This window comes from Bufo gargarizans, chromosome 6, assembly GCF_014858855.1.
Source record: "Bufo gargarizans isolate SCDJY-AF-19 chromosome 6, ASM1485885v1, whole genome shotgun sequence".
Lineage (NCBI taxonomy): Eukaryota > Metazoa > Chordata > Amphibia > Anura > Bufonidae > Bufo > Bufo gargarizans.
This window is the reverse complement of record NC_058085.1, coordinates 254,307,150-254,327,407: the sequence shown is the minus strand read 5'-3', so window position 1 is coordinate 254,327,407 and position 20,258 is coordinate 254,307,150. Positions and strand designations below refer to the sequence as shown.

The following is a 20,258-nucleotide window of genomic DNA, read 5'->3' as shown; positions in this document are numbered from 1 at the left end:
TATCACTGTGTAACCCGGCATATCGGCCACTCGGTATTCTTGGAAAGCTGGTGTGACAGCCATAGTGCCTCTTGCCCAACTTTTTCAGCCACAGAGATGGCTCAAGATGGCTTCTTGTTGCTTGCCAGCCGTGCCCTCTCCTTCTTTATGCCGCCTCGTAACTGTAGTGGCACAGACTTCCCTGGTTACTGTTTTATCAGTGTCCGTCCTTGATCACAGGAGGGGCTGTCACTGCTCTTATGTCTCATGTTATAGATGGGGTCTGTACTGCCCAGTCTTTTGTAAGTTCTGCAATTAATAATGAAATTAAAACAAAAAACTAAGCTCAACCAAAGGAAGGAAGATACCAAAAAATCCTGAGGAAACTATAGCAAAAAAAAAAAAAAGTCCAGCGTGCATCTATAAACGGAGCCAACTTTAATAAAGGGGCAGGCAACTTGTGACCAATGTGTTTGTATGATGGCTATATGGCACTTAACGAATATAGGGGGAGATTTAGGAGATTTATCAAACTGGTGTAAAGTAGAACTGGCTTACTTGCCCATAGCAACCAGATTCTACCTTTCATTTTCCAAAGGAGCTCTGTAAAATGAAAGGTGGAATTTGATTGATTGCTGTGGGCAACTAAGCCTGTTCTACTTTACACCCGGGGGGGTTTGAAAAAAAAATAAAAAATCCACCCATGGCATCAGTGGGGCCGCCCTACACGGTAATACCATAATTAGCCTATGTCAAAACTGATGAAAGGTCCTCTTTAAGTTAGATAAAAGCCAAGTTCAGACATCAAGGAAAGTGACACCACACTGACGCATTTCGTCTCTTCACCGAGTCTTAAAGGGTTTCTGTCATCAGAAAAATCGTTATGTAGCTGGCTAATATTAGCGATGTGCTAATGTCAGCAGTACATAACAGTATGACTAATATCTCCCTGCCTGCCGCCGTTCGCACTAAATAATGACTTTTATAATCTGCAAATGAGCCTCTATGTGCTAGTGGGGTGTTGCTGCAGCACCTAGAGCATGGATGTCAAACTCATGGCCCTCCAGATGTTGCAAAACTACAACTCCCATCATTCCCTGATAGCTATAGTATGCCCAGGCATGATGGGAGTTGTAGTTTTGCAACAGCTGGAGGGCCACGAGTTTGACATCCCTGACCTAGAGGCTCCATCCTCTCACAGTTTGGCACGCCCTTGTAAGGGCTCGTTCACATGACCGTGACATTTTTTGCCGTCCGCAAATAGCAGATCCGCAAAAAAAACTGATGCCGCCCATGTGCCTTCCGCAATTTGCGGAACGGAACAGGAGGCCCATTAAAGAAATGCCTATTCTTGTCCGCAAAATGGACAAGAATAGGACATGCCTCATAATTTTTGAGGGGCCACGGAACGGAGCAATGGATGCGGACAGCGCACAGAGTGCTGTCTGCATCTTTTGCGTACCCATTGAAATTAATGGTTCTGTATAACGACCGCCAAATACGGCCCGTATACGGAACCCAAAAAAACGTTTGTGTGAACGAGCCCTAAAGGTGATTGACATCCTCGGTCTCCTCTGCGCCCCTCAAATTTTGCGCCTGCGTGGTCCATTTTAGTATCAAGCGCAGTGAATGAAGGACGGCAGTAGGCGAGTGTCCTACACTTACTGCGCCTGTGCCTAATACAAAAATGGATGGCGCAGGCGTGGAATTTGCAGGGCACAGAGGAGACCGAGGATGTCCATCACCTTTACGAGGGCGTGCCAAGCGGTGAGAGGAGGAAGCCTCTATGTGCTGCAGCAACACCCCACTAGCACCTAAAAGACTCATTTGCATATATTACAAAAGTCATTATTTAGTGCGAATGGTGGCAGGCAGGGAGATATAAGTCATACAGTTATGTACTGCTGACATTAGCACATCGCTGTCAGCCAGCTACATAACGATTTTTCTGATGACAGAAAACCCTTTAAGGGTGTGGCAGTTTCAAAGAGAGCAGAGCCTCTAGGAGTTAGGCTACATTCACACTAGCAGCAGGACGTTCACCCTGTCGGATCCGTCCTGCTGTTATTTCGCCTTGCCGCCCCTCCATCCCCGTTGACTATAAGGGGAACCGGGGTGGAGCTCCGGCACAGCACGGCGAAAGGCTGCCGGACTAAAAGTACTGCATGTCCGACTTTTTAGTCCGGCGGCCTCTCACTGCGAACTGCGGAGCTCCGCCACTGTCCCCGGTATAGTCAGGGGGGAAGGAGCGGCGAAATAGCGGCAGGACAGATCCGACAGGGTAAACAGCCTGTCGGATCCGTCCTGCGGCTAGTGTGAAAGTACCTTAACAGAAACGCTCCTGTTGCTTCTAGAAGCTAATTTGCATATATTAATTTTTCTCAGCAGTGTGGGCACATATGAACATGGGACCAACACAGATGTCTTCAGCTGCCAAGTGCACATACAACAGGTTAGACAGTGTCATAGGTACAAATCTGCTAACCGATGCCCTTTAAAAATGAAGTTTACAAGAATAATAAAAAATATCCAAATATTCCAGATAATGAGTGAAATGTAAGAAATATAATCAAGGTACAGAGTGTATACAACGAATATTGTCACATAGACCAGAAGGGAGGGGACTATGCCACGGGTCCCCTGAGGAAGGCACAGTTGCTGGTGATACATGTGGGGTGTAGTCCCCTCCCTCCATGTCTGCTAGATGGTAGTACTCTGCTAGTGCCGCCCTCATGTCAAATTGTATTTACAGTGGGAGTATTGGTGTGTAGCTGTACTGACTAGGGATGAGCGAATCAACTTCGGATGGAACATCCGAAGTCGATTCGCATAAAGCTTAGTTCTAATACTGTATGGAGCAGGAGCTCCATACAGTATTAGGGTCCATTCACACGTCCATGTGTGTTTTGTGGATCCGCAAAACATGGACATCGGCGATGTGCGTTCTTCATTTTGCGGACCGCACATCGCCGGCACTTAATAGAACATGCCTATTCTAGTCCTCAATTGCGGACAAGAATAGGACATGTTCTATTTTTTGTTGGGATCGGAATTGCTGCCCCGGAAGTGCGGATATGCAATTCCGGATCCGGGCAGCACATCGTGCTGCCCCATTGAAATGAATGGGTCCGCAATTCCGTTCCGCGGAACGAAATTACGAACGTGTGAATGGACCCTTAGAATGTATTGGCTCCGATGATCCGAGGTTGTTATTGCTTTGCGAAGTCTCGCGAGACTTTGCACAATAGCTTCATAAATTAATTTCTACTGTGAAAAACCATTTCCCGAAATCTGGTTCTTTTCCAAGGTACCACATCAGAGCCAATACATTCTAATACTGTACAGAGCTCCTGCTCCGTACAGTATTAGAACAAAGATTTATGCAAATCGACCTCGGATGTTTCATCCGAAGTCTATTTGCTCATCCCTAATACTGACTCTTCCTCTACGAGTTCCTGAAAACCATCGATGGCCATCGATCATTCCCTTAATCAGATAAAAGGACATTTTTTTTAACTCCAAAATTACTCAAATTCAGAATGTCTCCCGCTGGAGCTGACTCAGCTTGAAACTGCGACAATGCGAATGGAGACACGTGTTCCTGAAAGTAAAAAATCTGTATGGTTATTAATAATGGTTGTAGAGGTATCCTCCATATTCAGATTCATATCTACATTACCGGTAGAACAAACATCAGACAAAAAATATTTTTTTTACAGGTTTTCCTAAAAACCTATTAAGATCAAGAAGTGTCTTATATAAGGTGAAATGATTAGTTGAAGTAAAATTGTGCTGCCCTTGGATAAAACAGCCATTTGCTCCTCAGAGGGTACGACCACACGACGCAGTCACGAAGCTGTAGGGGTTCAACTGGATCTAATTAAAGGAGTTATCCAGGAATTTTATATTGATATGGCCTATCCTCAGGATAGGTCGTCAGTATCAGATGGGCAGGGGTCTGACTACCGGCACCCCTGCCCATCAGCTGTTTGAAGAGGCCGCTGAGCTCACCAGCGCTCTGGTGATCACTGCCGTCTCTTCACATCTTACCAAGCACATCGCTGTACATCGTATAGTGGCTGTGCTTGGTATTGCAGCTCAGCCCCATTGACTTGAATGGGACTGAGCTGCACTGTGACATGTGACAGACGTACAGCCTAGGAAGAGGCCTAAGTGCTAAAGGAGTGCCGTAGCTTCTTCACACAGCTGTATGTGAGGATCCCGGGAGTCAGACCCCCGCCAATCTAATATTGATGATCTAACCTGAGGATAGGACTTCAATATCAAATACCAGGATAACCCCTTTAAACTAATCAAGACACACTGTTTAGTTGGTCTGCATTGTTAGCAGGTGAGCAGTATTGGAGGTGCCGCACGGCCATAAACAGTACAGACTGACTAAACAGTGTAGTCTTATAAGTTTATTTAAAGTGTAACTGTCATGTTTTCATCACAAATACATTTTAGCATATGTTACTGCTGCCGCAGCATTACGCATGAAGCAATCGTTAGTTTCTTCACATACCACTGTTTTCCTTGAGTTTTTCTCTTTGTTGCACCATGTGGTCGTACCCTGATAATTTGGCAGACAGGTTAACACTTTTACCTCTTCTTGTGCTAACATTTGTATCTGCGGCCTTCTCCAGCATTTCCTTCCTGCTAGTCGTCTTTTTATATCCTTTGACATTTTAGAGGAGGAATCACATCAGATGACTGGGACCCTTCAGGTGCAGTGTCAGATGTATGTAATTCAGTGGAGCTGAAGTTGATGAGTTATGTGGTTCCTGAAGTTTTGTTTTTTGTTGTTGTGTGGTGTTTTTTTTTTGTTTTAGTTTTTTTTTCTAAATGGATTTTGGTTCATTGGTTCATTTAGGCCACAAATATACTGTATTCCTCTTATAGTCCTGTAAATACCATAGATATTCAGTTGGTTGAACCTCTATAAGGGTCCATTCACACATCCCTAAGTGTTTTGCGGATCCGCAAATTGCGAATCCCCAAAACACGGACACCTGCAATGTGCAATCCGCAATTTGCGGACCACAAATCACAGACACTATAATAGAAAATGCCTTTTCTGGTCTGCAGTTGCGGACAAGAATAGGACATGTTCTATTTTTTTCAGGAATGGAATTGCGGATCCTGAAAATGCGGGTTCGCATCCGTTCCAGCCCCATTGAAAGTCAATGGTTCCGCAAATTGCGGAACTAATGCGGACCCTGATTACGGACGTGTGAATGGACCCTAACAGTAGTTTCCAAGTTAGCAATTAATAATTTCAATTACTTACTGGCTTCCACATCTCGGCTTACTGTCAATGAACGGGAACAATCTTGATTGCATGAAGAGACAAAACCCAGTTTGATGTTTTCCTGCTCACAAAGCCGCCATTTGCTTTAATATCACATGAGAAAAGTTTGCTTACCCCAATGATAGACGGGATTGGCCAACTGTCTCAGTTATGGAGTACTGCAGATTGCCCATTAAAGGCATGATGTTGGGGATCAAAGGATCGGACGTGTTAAATTGCTCAGGACGGAAGGATGATTTCATTTCATTGACAGCAAGCCGGCATTTCGAAAGTAAACCCCTGGAATACTGATTTCAGCCCCATGCACACAACCATATTTTCAGTCTGCCTCTACGCGTATTTCTACAGGAGTTTTAAAAAAACGACGGCATGCATATGGCCAGGGTTTTGTGGAGCCTCAGTTTGTGGATTGCAAAAAATATATGGTCGTGTGCATGAGGTCTGAATCTCCTTAATGTGCTGACCCAAAGAAACCCCTTTAAGGACCTGTTCATATAAGTTTGGCCTGATTCTCGTGCCCGTCAAGTCAATGTGTCAGCAAAAAAACTGACCGCACACAGGCATGTGCCGTCTGTTTTTGTGGCATGTTGCTTGACGGTTTATTTTTTGACGGACGTGAAAAACAGATGACATACACATCAAATAAACGGAGAAAAACGGAGGCCATACTAATCGCATTCCTCTAGTGTTAGATCTAGTGAATGTCAAGCTACCTCCATAGAAAGTAGATTCTTGGGGAACCTTGAAACCTTCAGGATCTGTCACTGACTCATTTCTGGTGGAGTCATGGGAAGTACTTCCTTTTATACCCCTGAGTTCTGCCTTAGGGTTAATTTTTTTATGACTTGTATCATGGTCATATGTAGAACAAATTCGTTCACACCGGGTTTTCTCAGCTGTACATAGGGTTCCCACCCCAGAATATAGTATAATATAAATGACAGCAATGAGAGGTATTCTTTGATCGCAGTTTATTTTTTGCAGGTAATGTGCGACGTTCATGTGAATGCGTTTTCGGCTATATATTAGCCTTCATCAGACACATATGAAGCAGAAAGATGGATAGCCTAATCCCCACTCAGGAGGACCTACCATTGCCGCTGGAGATGAAAGGAGAATGTGGAGGTCACACAATAGTAGAACAGGTGCTGTCAGCACCAGTGGTTTGTGGTGTTAACTAGGCTGCATAAAAGTGTAACAAACCCTCAGCTGTGAGAAATATTTTGTCAGCATGGTGTTTTTTTCTGCCTCTTTATGTATGTGTCTCTTTTTCAACTGGCCCCCATGCATGACACAACAGGACACATGCGCAGCATTTTCTGCGGGTGGCGCCATTTTGTAGTGTCGGTTTATGGTGCCGTTCACATGGAGATCACATTTGCATTTTTTTATTCCCCCGCGTCTGCTGCATTTTTAGTCTAGTGATCTGGGAGCTCTGCAGCCGTATCTGGTACACAGCCTGGGTGCTGTCATGAGACTGCTCTAATAGATGATAATCTCATTGACCAGGATAATCTACTTTCCAGGAATAGAATGCGATCATCTTTGTTTTACTGAGAAGTCGACGTGTTGTGGTTTACAGCAAGTTCCAGTAACGTCGCTGCTCAAAAGTTTTAAAGGGAAACCGACCTCCATTCTTAAGATGCTGGTTTTACTTTCATTCTTTTAAAGAGCCGGTAACACCCCTAGTTTGGCGCTATTAACAGTGCCAGCACATTATAAGAGGAGCTGCTGATACCAGTCACACCGTACCGGAGACATGAGATATCAAGTAGAGATCAACCCGAGAGATTCCTCAGAAAACCTCACAAGCGTCTTCAGGACATTGTGAAAAGGTGAAAATCGCAACAAAAACCACATTAGAAAGCAATGTTTATTTTGACCATGATTGACGTGGTTTTGCGAAGTGGTAATTTCCCAACTGATTTTTACATTTGTTTCAAATGTTTCACCTGCAAAAAAAAAAGTACATCCCAAAGACATGACGGTCACAGTAAAAGTGCAGATTTTTTTTTTTTTTTTGTGGTTTTCTTAACGTAAAACCAGCCTTAGGTTTCATGCACACGACTGTATTTGGGATCTACATTCCTTGCGGGTTGGACACTCTTCCCATTCATTTCTATGGGGTTGGCAAAAAAATGGACAGCATACGGATGTCATCTGTTTTTTGTCTGCATCCGTGTGTCAGTACTGTAAGGCTACTTTCACATCTGCGTTTTTCTTTCTGGTTTTGAGATCCTAAGAAACGCTTCTGTTTTGTCCCCATTCATTGTCAATGGGGACGAAACTGAACTGAATGCAATGGATTGCACCAGAATGTGTTTCGTTCTGTTGCGTTCTCATGACGCACACAAAAATGCTGTAAGCAGCGTTTTTGAGTGCGTCCTGGGATGCGGAGCAAGAAGGATCTGTCATGAAACACCATGTAAGTTAATGGTGTCGGATCCATTTTCTCGGACACCCATTGACTTAAAATGGTTTTAGTGCCGGATCCGTCTTGGTCATTTACCGGCTTGGTTTATAACAGATGCAACCGATTGTATTATCCTAACAGAAGTGTTTTTGCTGATCCATGACGTATTCAGCAAAAACGCAAATGTGAAAGTAGCCTTAATTATAGAGCTTGTCCTACGTTTTGCTGACAAGAATAATCATTTCTATTGATGTGAGTTAGAAAATTGCGAAGTGCACACAGACGGTATCCATATTGTGTGTATCTGTGGTTTGCAGACCGCAAAATGGATATGGTTGTGTGGTGCAGGAGGCCTTATACAGAGGATTTTCCCAGTAAATAGATGTTGGTGCAGCCGACAGAAATAGTCACCCAGCTTTCCCAGACTCCTGCACCGCGTCTCCCATACTGCTGGGCAGACAGGTCTTTCCCAGACATGGCTTTGTAGATTTAGGAAGAGCTGCACGCTAGAAATCCATGGGTGCTCTGCAGAGCGCGGGATTATGTAGGGACATAACCCCTGCTCCCATACAGCTGAGGAAGGTGCCCCTTCAGGAGTCTGGGACAGTTGAATGGTAAGTCCTATGTGAGGTATATTCTTGGCCAGCTAGGGTGTGTGGCAGGGTAATAGTAAAAAAATTATTCCACCCCTTGTTTATTAGTACATTACTACAAAGTCTCTCCCTCAGAAATGGTCTTCTCCAGGAACTCCCATCATGCCTCAGGAGTTATGTTCTTACTCCGTGTCACCCACTATAATGCACTTTATATGACAACACATAGAGTAGAGCCATGCCCTAAATTTCTGCAGAATTTTGTAGTAACTATCCCCCCCTTCCCCTGCAGCATGTCAGCGCAGGATTACACCGAGTCCTGCTGTTCATTCACACCGTGTACTGTCACACAGCCCTAGCTGCTCCTCCTCACCTTATCCTATATCTCTGATCCAAAATTACAGCCTGTGTTGTACTCCAGAGCTGCATTCACTATACTGCTGGAGAAGTCACTGTGTACGTACATTACATTACTTATCCTATGTTGATCCTGAGTTACATCCTGCATTATACTCCAGAGCTGCACTCAATGTACTGCTGGAGAAGTCACTGTGTCCACACACTACTTTTCCTGCAGTGATCCTGAGTTACATTCTGTATTATACTCCAGAGCTGCAATCACTATTCTGCTGCTGAAATCACTATGTACATGCTTTACATATTCTTGACAAATCCCAGGTCGCCATGGCGATCAGGAATTTTGTCCTGGCGCCTGGGTATTTGCCCTTACATGGCTGCCCCCCAGTAATCCAGGGCGCTCCCGGCCCTCCGCTGCATCTTCGTGGACTTCCCGGACAGTCTGGCAGGGAAGTTACCCGGATGGGTGTGACCACTCGGCAAGAGAGCAGGGTGGCATCGGGGGAGCGGAGGAGGTAGGTAGGACGCAGTGGGTCCTCATCATGTGCGCGTTCCTTCTCCCTGGCTGTAGCGCTGTCCAATCGCAGGGCAGGGAGAAGGAACGCCCACTAGAGAAGCATATGTCTCCTCCCCATTGCTCCGATAGTAATTAGCATATGGAGCAGGAGAGAGTAATACGGCGGGCGAATGGAGCTGCACCCAGGGACGTCTCTGGGCGCCGCTCTGTGTAGCCTGCTACTTAAATTCTGGACCCATATAAGGTCGTCTTTAACACATAATAATACAGGAGGCAGGTGCCGGCTGCCAGTACCCGCCTCCTGTATTAAGGGTTAATTATCATTGGTGGCGCAGTGCTCCCTCCCCCACCCCATTAAAATCATTGGTGGCACAGTGCACCCGCCACAGGGTCCCCTCCGCTCCTCCTTATTGGTGGCAGTGGCAGCTTCTGATCGGAGCCCCAGCAGTCTAAGCCTGGGGCTCTGATCGGTTACCATGGCAGCCAGGAGGCTTCTGAAGCCCTGGCTGCCATAGTCGGCTCCCTGCTGCCCTGTGCACAGAGCACAAGGCAGCAGGGACAATGTGAGGTCCTATTCACCCTGATAGAGCTCTATTAGGGTGATTTAGGACAAGGGATTAAAAGATTCCAGGTTCTGGCCCCTAAGGAGAGAAATAGTTAGTTATTAAATAAAAAGTGTAAAAAATCAATAAAAAAAAAATATTATATTAATATGAAGTATAAATCGCCCCCATCCCAATTACACACATTAAAATATATAAACAATAAATAAATAAACATATCACATATTGCCACGTCAGAAAAGTCCAAACTATTAAAATATTTTTTTTAAAAAATCTATGCGGTGAACGCCGGAACAGAAAAAAATAAATAAAACTGCGCGATTCGCAATATTTTTTTTTTAAAGTGCGGAATGCACGTGGCTTTTTTTCGTTAATTTTTTCGCGTGGTATCGAGTATCGCAATACTTTTTAATGGTATCGAATTCGAATGAAAAATTTGGTATCGCAAAAATGTATATGTGTGTGCGATTCTATGCACTGCCACTGTATATGTGTGCAGTTCTGTACACTGCCACTGTATGTGTGCAGTTCTGTACACTGCCGCTGTATGTGTGTGCAGTACTGTACACTGCCGCTGTGTATGTGTGTGCAGTACTGTACACTGCCGCTGTGTATGTGTGTGCAGTACTGTACATTGCCGCTGTGTATGTGTGCAGTACTGTACATTGCCGCTGTGTGTGTGTGCAGTACTGTACACTGCCGCTGTGTATGTGTGGGCAGTACTGTACACTGCCGCCGTGTATGTGGGCAGTACTGTACACTGCCGCCGTGTATGTGTGGGCAGTACTGTACACTGCCACTGTATATGTTGTTAATGCCCATGTTGTTTGGTTCTAGACTTCTTTATATGATAATTTTAAGGGTTTTTTTTTTGTCGCTGAAAATAAGGCTTTATAAGGTAAAAAAAAAAACGGCTCCTAACTTTTTTTTAGCTGGCTCCTAGATTCCAAGGAAATCTGTCAAGCCCTGACATATTGTATCCTGTACCGATCTTCAGTTACATTCTGTATTGCACCCCAGAGCTGTACTCACTATTTTACTAATGGTTACTGTGTACATATGACTTTACTTAACTTGTACGTATTATGGATTACAGTCTGGATTATATTGCAGAGCCGCACTCACTATTCTGCTGTCACTTAGGCAGATATACAAACTGGTGCCAGTCTTAACAAGTGTCTCAATAGATTTGTTGACTTTCCAGGCAGTCCATGCGTCAGAAATTAAAAATGTTAAATGCGGAGAGAGAATAGAAAATTTGCAACAATGGCGTGCATCATATATTACTGCTTTTTTTTTTTTTTTTTTTATATATACACAAAAGTGGCTTAAAACTTTTGATAATGTTCCTAACTGTGTGTGTATAAAGTTCATTACAGCTGCAGTAGTAATTTTGCAGCTTCAGAGCTGAAATCGCCAGCTCTTCTAGTAGAGATTGGCATTCTGGGAAAGTGTCATCTTTACAGTAAACTCTTTGTAGTCCTCTGAAATGGGGACCACTATCCCCCTCCTGCATTATTGGAGCTCATATTCAACCTGTATTTGGTGTGTATTTTGAGGATGGGTGCAGGGTCCCATCTGTTGTGTGTTATGTAGATCTGCAGCAGCGCTCCACGGTTGGAATGTTGGTATTTTTCGGAACTGTTGCAGGAAGTTGTTCTCGGCTTTTTAGAACGAGCCCCGCTTGCTCAGCCTTCCTGCTCCACGTCCATCTATTACTGTGAGGTTTCCAGTTGTCATTTGCATAAGTGACGCATTTAGTGCCCCAGAGGAGGAAGATCGCTCTGCACTTACCGAAAACTTCCTCTGTATAAATCCTCTTAATTAACTCATTGTGACACTGAGCGCACACAGGGCAGCAGCTTCCATAGATTGCTAGGCGTCATTTATAGCTGTCGTGCTGTCCTACTGAATGTATGTGAGGAGATAAAAAAGGGACAGTGGCTGCGGAATCTGATTACAGATGGTTGGTTTGTAGTCTAAGACCTCCGTTCACATTGGGGCACAAGACCAGCATTTTAGACGGCTAGAGGCGTCTTCATAACTTCGTTGAATCCTCCGCCAGCTCTAAATGTAAGACCGCTTCGGAGCTGCCAACTGTTTTAGACCTGGCGTGAGTAGGGAGAAGTTGCAGATTTTGGCACAATGGTTAGATGCAATCATGCAACCAATTTAGGCATATTTCACTATGATAAATGACCCCCATTATCTTCTGCCAAACCTGCCGGTTTAAGTGGGGTTCACGACTGTCTAATGATTAATGTAAAAAAGGCAAATCGGGCAACATATAGCACATGACAATCTCTTCCTAACAAAGCTAGAACCAGCTCTGTACCTCACATGGATCCAGAGATCTCCCCATTCATTGCTCCAATTGCTCTGCTAGATTTACTAAAGACTTGCATCAGAGGGGAGGGGGTCCTTTCTGCTGCAGCTCTCTCCTCATAACTGTCACAGCTTCTAACAGAAGATATGGCTGATGGAACAGAGCATGTGCTTCCACCTAGGGGTGGGCGATATGGCCTAAAATCTATATTGCGATATAATTTTAAGCATGTGCGATATATAATTTGCGATGTATTGTTTTCTATATTTGGGGGAGGTTTAAACTTTTTTTAAAATTTTTTTTTTTACTTTTTATTTAATAACTATTAGCCCTCTTAAGGGCTAGAACCCTTGTCATATTCACCCTAATAGAGCTCTATTAGGGTGAATAGGACTTTACACTCTCCCTGCTGCCCTGTGCTTTGTGCACACAACAGCAGGGAGCTGACCATGGCAGCCAGCCTCTGATCCGCCCCCCAGCCTCTCCCTCTTATCACCCCCCTCCCTCCCCAGTATTAATCATTGGTGGCAGTAGCCATAGGTGGGCCCCCCTCTCCCTCCCCAGTATTGATCATTGGTGGCAGGGGTCCCCTCCCCCACATCATTGGTGGCAGCAGCAGTTCCGATCCGCTCCGATCGATTACCATGGCAGCCAGGATGCTACTAAAGTCCTGAGTGCCATGGTATGTCAATGAGCAGCATTATACTCACGTGTGCCGTGGCTGCAGGGTGCTCCTTCTTCTGTCTGCTTATAGCATTAGCAATGCGCCGCACAGACCTATGAGAAGGAGCGCCCGGCGGCCACGGTGCACATGAGTATAATGCTGCTCGCTGGCTGCCATGGTAACCGATTGGAGCCCCAGCATTACACTGCTGGGACTCCGATCGGAACTGCCGCTCCGTGGTCATATCGCAGTCCCGCGATATTCACAAAATCCATATCGTGGCACAATTATATTGCATATTGCCTATACCGCCCACCCCTTCTTCCACCTCAGATAGGTAGACCGGGATGAGGAAAATAACAAACAGCAGGTGGCGCTATACAGATACATTTTATTGAGTAACTCAAAGTCTGTGCTAAAAATTTTTATTACATATAGTTATAAAAGTATTCGGATCCAGGGGCTGGTTTGAAAAATGTACAATATTAGTGGGGCAACCACTTTAGCTTCCAAGAGTAGCTTTCTCCTACCTTGTAATTGAAAATACATACATGTTTGGCTGAACAGAGCGTGCATGTGTATGAGGAAGTTGGGAGAACCAGTTGGTGAAGGTGTAATAGCACCTTCACATTGGCGATGCATTGGTGTGCCTAGGAGCTGTAAGGGCAAAGGGGAAGATTTGTAGTAAAAAAAACTCTTCTAATGAGCCCTGCAGCACTGTGAGCAAGATATGATTACTATTATGTCTATGGTTGTATCTGGTATTCATTCATTCTCTAGGGCCGTAGACGCCAACTTGGGCTCTCCAGCCATTGGAAAACTACAACTCCCACAATGCCTTGTCACCCTATAGCTGTCCGTGTAATTGCCCAACATCTGTAGAGTCCCAGATTGGAGACCACTGCCCTAGGGTATAATGTGTAGACCATTAGAAGAACCTATGACCTCAGAGCTGTAAGCACCCCCCACCTTGAGGATGCAGTTACTTACTGGAACGTTATATGTCTGTCTGTGGGTCAGTGATCTATTACCATTTTATCTGCGATTTGATTGTTTTTAACTCTGTATATTCACTGCTAACCTGAAATGCTTTCTGTTCCAGGAAATCAGACATGAAGCCGGCGACTTTCCATGTAAAGTGGCCCGACTGCCCGAGAACAAGAGCCGCAACCGCTATAGAGATGTCAGCCCATGTAAGTGTCCGCACTGACTGCAGCTCATGTCTCCTTCCAGCGTGAGAGCGCTTAAGGACATAAATCACTATGGACATCTGTCACCAAGACCAGGGCCAAGTATCAATGTGAATCATATCCAAACCTAAGATGTTTGCAGATTCTCTGGGGTTATGGAGATGTCTTATGTCATCTTCTCCTCATCTGAAGATGGACAGATAAGTAACTTCACAGAAGCAGTCACTGTACCACAGACCTTTCTCACACTGGAAATATTTCCAGATTTGTTTAAAGGACTACATATTTGCTGTGTATGAGAAGTGCCACCACTTTTCTCATACTATTACTATTGTTTCAGTTATGTCTAACTGCTGCTTGCTGTCTGGGAATGGAGACCAAATACCCAGTTTAATTTAATATTTCTCACAGCTGCTTGTTTGCTACAGTCGCCATCAGCCTAGACCAGCAGTCTTTAATCTGTGGTTCTACAGCTGTGAAACTACAACCCCCAGCATGATCTGACAGAGTTGCAGAGCCACAGAATGGAGACCATTTTTCTATACAAAGTGATCTATGCACATCCACAGCTCAACAAATTTCAGTAGTGTGGGATTAGCATATTTTTCGGACCATAAGACGCATAATCGGAAGCATAAAAAAAATATAAAATTTTTACTGTATATTTCTTGTGTGATATAAAGTTGATACGGTACAGACACAGTACATAAGTCAGTGTCCCATAACATTGCCAGCTACAGTGCCCCCTAACTATGACAGCAATAATGCTTTATTACATTGCCAGCTATAGCGCCTCAGCACATTACTAGCTATAGTGCCCCCGACCATGCCATCCACAGAGCACTGTCGTTATTAGGAACAGCCTTGTTGCCTAAGGCTACCCAGTCAGAAGCAGTAGTAGGAGTCTGGAGATATTGGGATGGATCTGTAGACACATTTACTCTGCTGTATGTACCAATGGGTGAATTATCTGCACACTGAACAGTCACACTTTATAGATATCTGACAGTTCAGTGAGCAGATAACACTCAGAGTATGTATACGGGGCACAGTACCTGCCGCGTCCTCACAACTGCGCAGCCAGGACCTATCAGATAGTAACAGAGCTTAGTCTCTCTTCCTTCTAAAGGTGAATTTACACGCACCGAGGAGCAGCCAATTGTTAGGAAGGTAGCGTTCCTTCCCGACAGTCAGCTGCTTGTTCAGTAGGGGTGAAGCTCTGTATTTACATTCAGCGATCACCTCCACAGTATGACAATGAGTGATCACTGTTGCGATTGCTCATCCTCATACAGCTGCATTGTTTCTGGGCAGCAGATCGCTGTTTAGACCGCATGATCGACAGGATCACACGATGAAGGAGCGTTTTGTTCCCATCGCGGCCTGCTATTGACTGCCAACCCCCCCCCCAGCGGGCTTAAGAAGCGACGGGGAGCCAGGTAAGTATAAACTCTGTGTTAAGGGACCGGATGTATGGGGAGGCATTTTAGGGGTTGAGGCCAGCATCTAAATTACATGTAGGGGCAACTGTAATAACTCTACCTCTGTATCTGCCAACAAATCCCTCCGCACGTACAGGGCAGTGGATCTGCTCAGATCATGTAAGACATTGCTTCAGTCACAGGAGAGATGTGATGACATTTACCAGTGGAGATTTCTGTGGAAATGCTGTAAACCACATTCTGCAAATTTCTTGACTTCACTTATCTGCAGAGAGAAAAACAACGATAAGGCTGAAAACTTTTAAAAGTCCTGACAAAAGTCATGTACAAAGTAGAAAAATTATAAGACGTATTTAACTAAAAGGCCCAGGGCTTGGATACACGTATAAAGTATTCTCATGTATATATTTCCAAGCTGTGTGTCTAAGCTTTCTGTCATTGAGTCTGGTAGATGTAGCAGAGCCAGTACTAGTTGCCCTATATTGCAGCATGCAGCCTATATGTATTTACAGAGTCTGTATCTGCCGGAACCTCCCGACTTGTTGATTTCTCTTGTAGTTGACCACAGCCGGATAAAGCTGCATCGAGAGGACAATGATTATATTAATGCCAGTTTAATCAAGATGGACGAGGCTCAAAGGAGTTATATACTGACTCAGGTGAGAGCTGCTTATGGTGGCTTTACTTGCATCTTCTGGTTTTCTCATGTTCTCGCTGTGTATGATGATGAAGAAGTCACAAATCAATGGTAGAAGGTGAAAAAAATAACCAGTTGTCTCAACTGAGAGAGTGGGTGATAACAGGAAGTCTGAGGGGTGGAGGCTGCACTTAACCTCGAGTGATGGCCATTAGGTTCCTACTAAGTCTTGTTGCCATAAGTTCATTTTGAGGTTCCTTTTGCACTTCCCCCTGCAGCATCCCATATAGGACACTTGTTATAGTTTTGCCCTGTCTTCAGAACTGAGTGTGTTTTCTCTTCTCATCTCTCCTTCGCTAAATGCAGAAGATTAATGCCCTTTTGTCGCTGCACAGGGACCGCTACCCAACACCTGCGGACATTTTTGGGAGATGGTATGGGAACAGAAGAGCAGCGGGGTTGTCATGCTGAACAGAGTCGTTGAAAAGGGATCAGTAAGTATCGCCGCTCTTCACTTCTGCTGCTTGTCAGGAGTTTTACTGGACATTATGCCACTCGCCTGTTCTGCATGTGAAGCTCATATATGGGATGGTGCCATCACTAGGAACTGTGTCTGTGAAGGTTCTCATTCATCCAGGATATGGTGTATCAGTGGTAATAAGTCAGGGCAACTGGGCTTGTATTTTCTCATGAAGATGTTCCACAAGTTATCTGACTGGTTTTCTAAGTTAGAATAACTTGTACGAGAAATATCAGCCATTAAATACTGGTGACTTATGTTGAGCTAGTCAAATGACTAGCAAAACATCTTCAAGAATACATTTTCAAGGACTGACAAGAAGTAGAGTAGATGGTACTCCAGCCGCAGCTCTGCCCTGTACATTCCCCTGTGTGGACTAGACATGTATGACCGTCACATACTGACAATTAATTAGAAATCCTGGATTCTTCTCTAATCACTTTATCTTCAGTCTGTGGGGAAAGTGGACAACAACCAATATGGCTGCCAGTACACCCCCTGCAGGGGCTGTCGCTGAGCTACCCCAGACTCCTAAATAACAGACCGACTCTGCTATAGGGACACTTCAAAAGCCCATTTACTAGGGAATAATGGCACCAGTGGTAGCCTAGGGTCATGTTACATGGAGGTAGAAGTCACCACCATGGTAATTTTCTACACACAAGTTGTTGCCGTATGTCCATACCAGCTATCAGAGGTTTGCCTTTAGGTGGAACCAGCTTGGGCGCACCTTTACTGCAGGTCTGAGGGCATCTGATTTATTTTTCCACCCTTCCACAGATAAAGTGTGCACAGTACTGGCCGAAGAAGGAGGAGGACTGCCCGATGGTATTTGAAGACACAAACTTGAAATTAACCCTACTTTCTGAAGACATCAAATCCTACTACACAATCCGAGTGCTGCAGCTGGAGAACCTCAGTGTAAGTGGGGAGGCAATGCTGAGTAGAAGCCACAGACCCCACCCCCCATCCTTGCCTATCTCCCTCCTCCACATGAATGGATATATCTAAGCTTCCAGTTCTTTGTATTGTCAATTCAATGGAAAGAGGACTGTGGTCAAACATTTTGGAAGAACCTAGAACTGTAAGCTCATAAGACTCTGCATTTTACCTTATAAATACCACAGACTGCCCATTGCAACTAATCAGGGGCCTGCTTTCCTGAAAGATGAAATTTAGTTGGTTGCTCACCGTCCTCTCCTGCCAATCTCACCTTCCACACGTTTGTTTTTCAGACACAGGAGAGCAGGGAGATCCTGCACTTTCATTACACCACGTGGCCAGACTTCGGTGTGCCAGAGTCTCCAGCGTCATTCCTCAACTTCTTGTTTAAGGTGCGAGAGTCAGGATCTCTGAATCCTGAGCATGGGCCCATTGTGGTGCACTGCAGCGCTGGCATTGGACGCTCAGGCACCTTCTGTCTGGCAGACACCTGTTTATTGCTGGTGAGTGATGTGTAGAAGCAATTGTGGAAAAAATGGAACATATTAGATGCTACTGGGAGTCAATGTTTAAGAGGGTAACATGGGGGTAATGACCCATCTGATTCTGAAGACATGTCATAGTGTTTGGTACCTTTTAAAGGGTTTGTGCCTATATTAAAACCTATCATCCATCCACACAATAGGGGATAGCTAACTGATCGAGTGGGTCCAACCAGTCGAAATCCCACCGATCCTAAGAACTCGCCACCACTCAGTTAGTTATTCCCATCCTGTTGATGGGAGATAACTTTTAAACATGACACAATCTTTTTAACTCCTTCCTGACCACCCACCTTAAATTTACAGTGGATTTCGGGACTTTAAACATGGTGGCCGCAGAGGAGCTGAGTGGGCACCATAGCCACGGGTGCCTGCTGTTTTGCAAGGCAAACACACAGACATTGTCCATCATTGTTAATAATGCCGATCATAGACTTTTAACCCTTCGGATGCCATGGTCAGTTGCTACCACGTCATCTTAGTGGTAAAACCTGTGGGGTTGCTGCACTCCTCATCGAGGGAGCCGTTCGTTTTCTGTGGCAGTCTCAGGCCCTCTGAAGGCCCAGGGCCTGCCACAGCAGTGTTCCTGTCCATGGGAACATAATGAATCTCCCATAGGCTGCAATGTTAAATCATTTCAGTCTATGGGAGAAAAGATCATATGATTGCATCCCTAGGGAGACTTAAAAAAAGAACGAAAAAAGTTTATTTATTTTTTAATTTAACAATTAAAATGACCCCCTTTTTCTATAAAAATAAAGATTATTGGCATTGCATTATCCCAAAATTTCTGTACAATTGAAATATAAATTTATTTATAGCATACGGTGAGCATCATAACAGGAAAAAAAAAATCAAAGTGGCTGATTCTGTTTTTTAGTTGCTTAACCATCAAAAAGTCATACACATGCCAAAATGGTATCATTGAAAACCACAAATTGCCTGACGAAAAATGTGCCCTCGCACAGCTCCGTAGAAGTAAATATAAAGAAGTTGTTGAGTCAAAATACAGCAATATTAAGATTTTTTAATTTTTTTTTATTTAGGTATTGAGTTCTGTAGGTTTTAAAATTTTTGGATTTTCATTATCGTTTTCCCAGAGCCATAACTTTTCTTTATTTTTCCGTTTTTATTTTAAATTATTTTTTTTTCGGGACAAGCTATACTTTCTAATGCCGTAGTTTAATATTGCATATGAAGAAAGTGGGAAGCTGGAAGAAAATTCCAAGTGTGGTGAAAAAAAATAATGCAATTCCGCCACAGTTTTATGGGTTTTGTCTCTACAGCATTCCCTATGCGGTAAAACTGACCTGTTACTTTCATTATTGGTCAGTATGATTACAACGTACAACAGGAGACCCAGCACATCAGAAGGAAGCGATGACCTTTCCGATGACCGCATGAGTGTCTTTCCTTACCTGAAAGTGCGTGCTTCTGTTTTTTTGTCATTTAGATGCCGTGGACCATGACATCTAAAGGGTTAGTTGTCTGTGATTGGCATTATCACCGATTGCAGACATTAGCCCTGGGTCTTTGCTGTTTGAAACATCAGAGACCCAGTGGCCATGGTGCCCGCTGCACCATATTTAAAACCCCTTCTTCCACGTACGTGGACTTAAGGGGTTAAAACACAAGGAAACTATATCAATGTAGTACTGGTGTTATCATACTGACCCAGAGAACGAAGGTCACAGGTCAGTAGTACTGCATAGGGCAGTGATGGCTAACCTTGGCACTTCAGCTGTGGTGAAACTATGACTCCCAGCATTCTCCATTTATTTCTATACAGTTCTGAGAGCAGCCAAGCAAGGGGGCATCTTAGGAGTTGTAGTTTTACCACAGCTGGGGTGCCAAGGTTAGCCATCAGTGGCATTGGGCATGCATCCATGGTGTGACCCCAGTCCCCTGGACTGTGGCAAATCGCATACCTGTATGTATGAATACACAAATTAAAATCAATGTGCTGTCCATGGAGAACACATACGGCACCCGTTGGTGATTCACTGACATCTGTATAAGGCCTAAGAGTAGTATATAGAATAGTATGCCATGTCATAACATATGAGTGGTGGGTCGTCATACCTCTAGTATCCCTGACAATTTACAGAATAAAGGGACCAGGTAGATTGGCGCTGTCATTAAGTTCCTTTACAGTTTGTAACCAGTAGCATTGATGTGCAGATAAACACTATAAATAAACCACAATGCTTGTTTAGTGCTTTAGTCCCGTCATTATAAGTATAGTGGAGATCCTGGTAGCCC

At 44.3% G+C, this 20,258-nt stretch overlaps 1 protein-coding gene across 2 annotated transcripts in view; it reads left to right on the top strand.

Annotated features, from left to right (window-relative positions):
- The window catches only part of PTPN1 (protein tyrosine phosphatase non-receptor type 1), a 96,568-nt gene that overhangs the window by 68,121 nt on the left and 8,189 nt on the right, over nt 1–20,258 (top strand). For both annotated transcript variants that reach the window (XM_044298270.1, XM_044298271.1), the window contains exons 2-6: nt 13,826–13,916; nt 15,914–16,014; nt 16,388–16,486; nt 17,293–17,433; nt 17,748–17,957. In XM_044298270.1, coding sequence (XP_044154205.1) covers nt 13,826–13,916; nt 15,914–16,014; nt 16,388–16,486; nt 17,293–17,433; nt 17,748–17,957 — 642 coding nt within the window. The remainder of the gene's footprint in view (nt 1–13,825; nt 13,917–15,913; nt 16,015–16,387; nt 16,487–17,292; nt 17,434–17,747; nt 17,958–20,258) is intronic.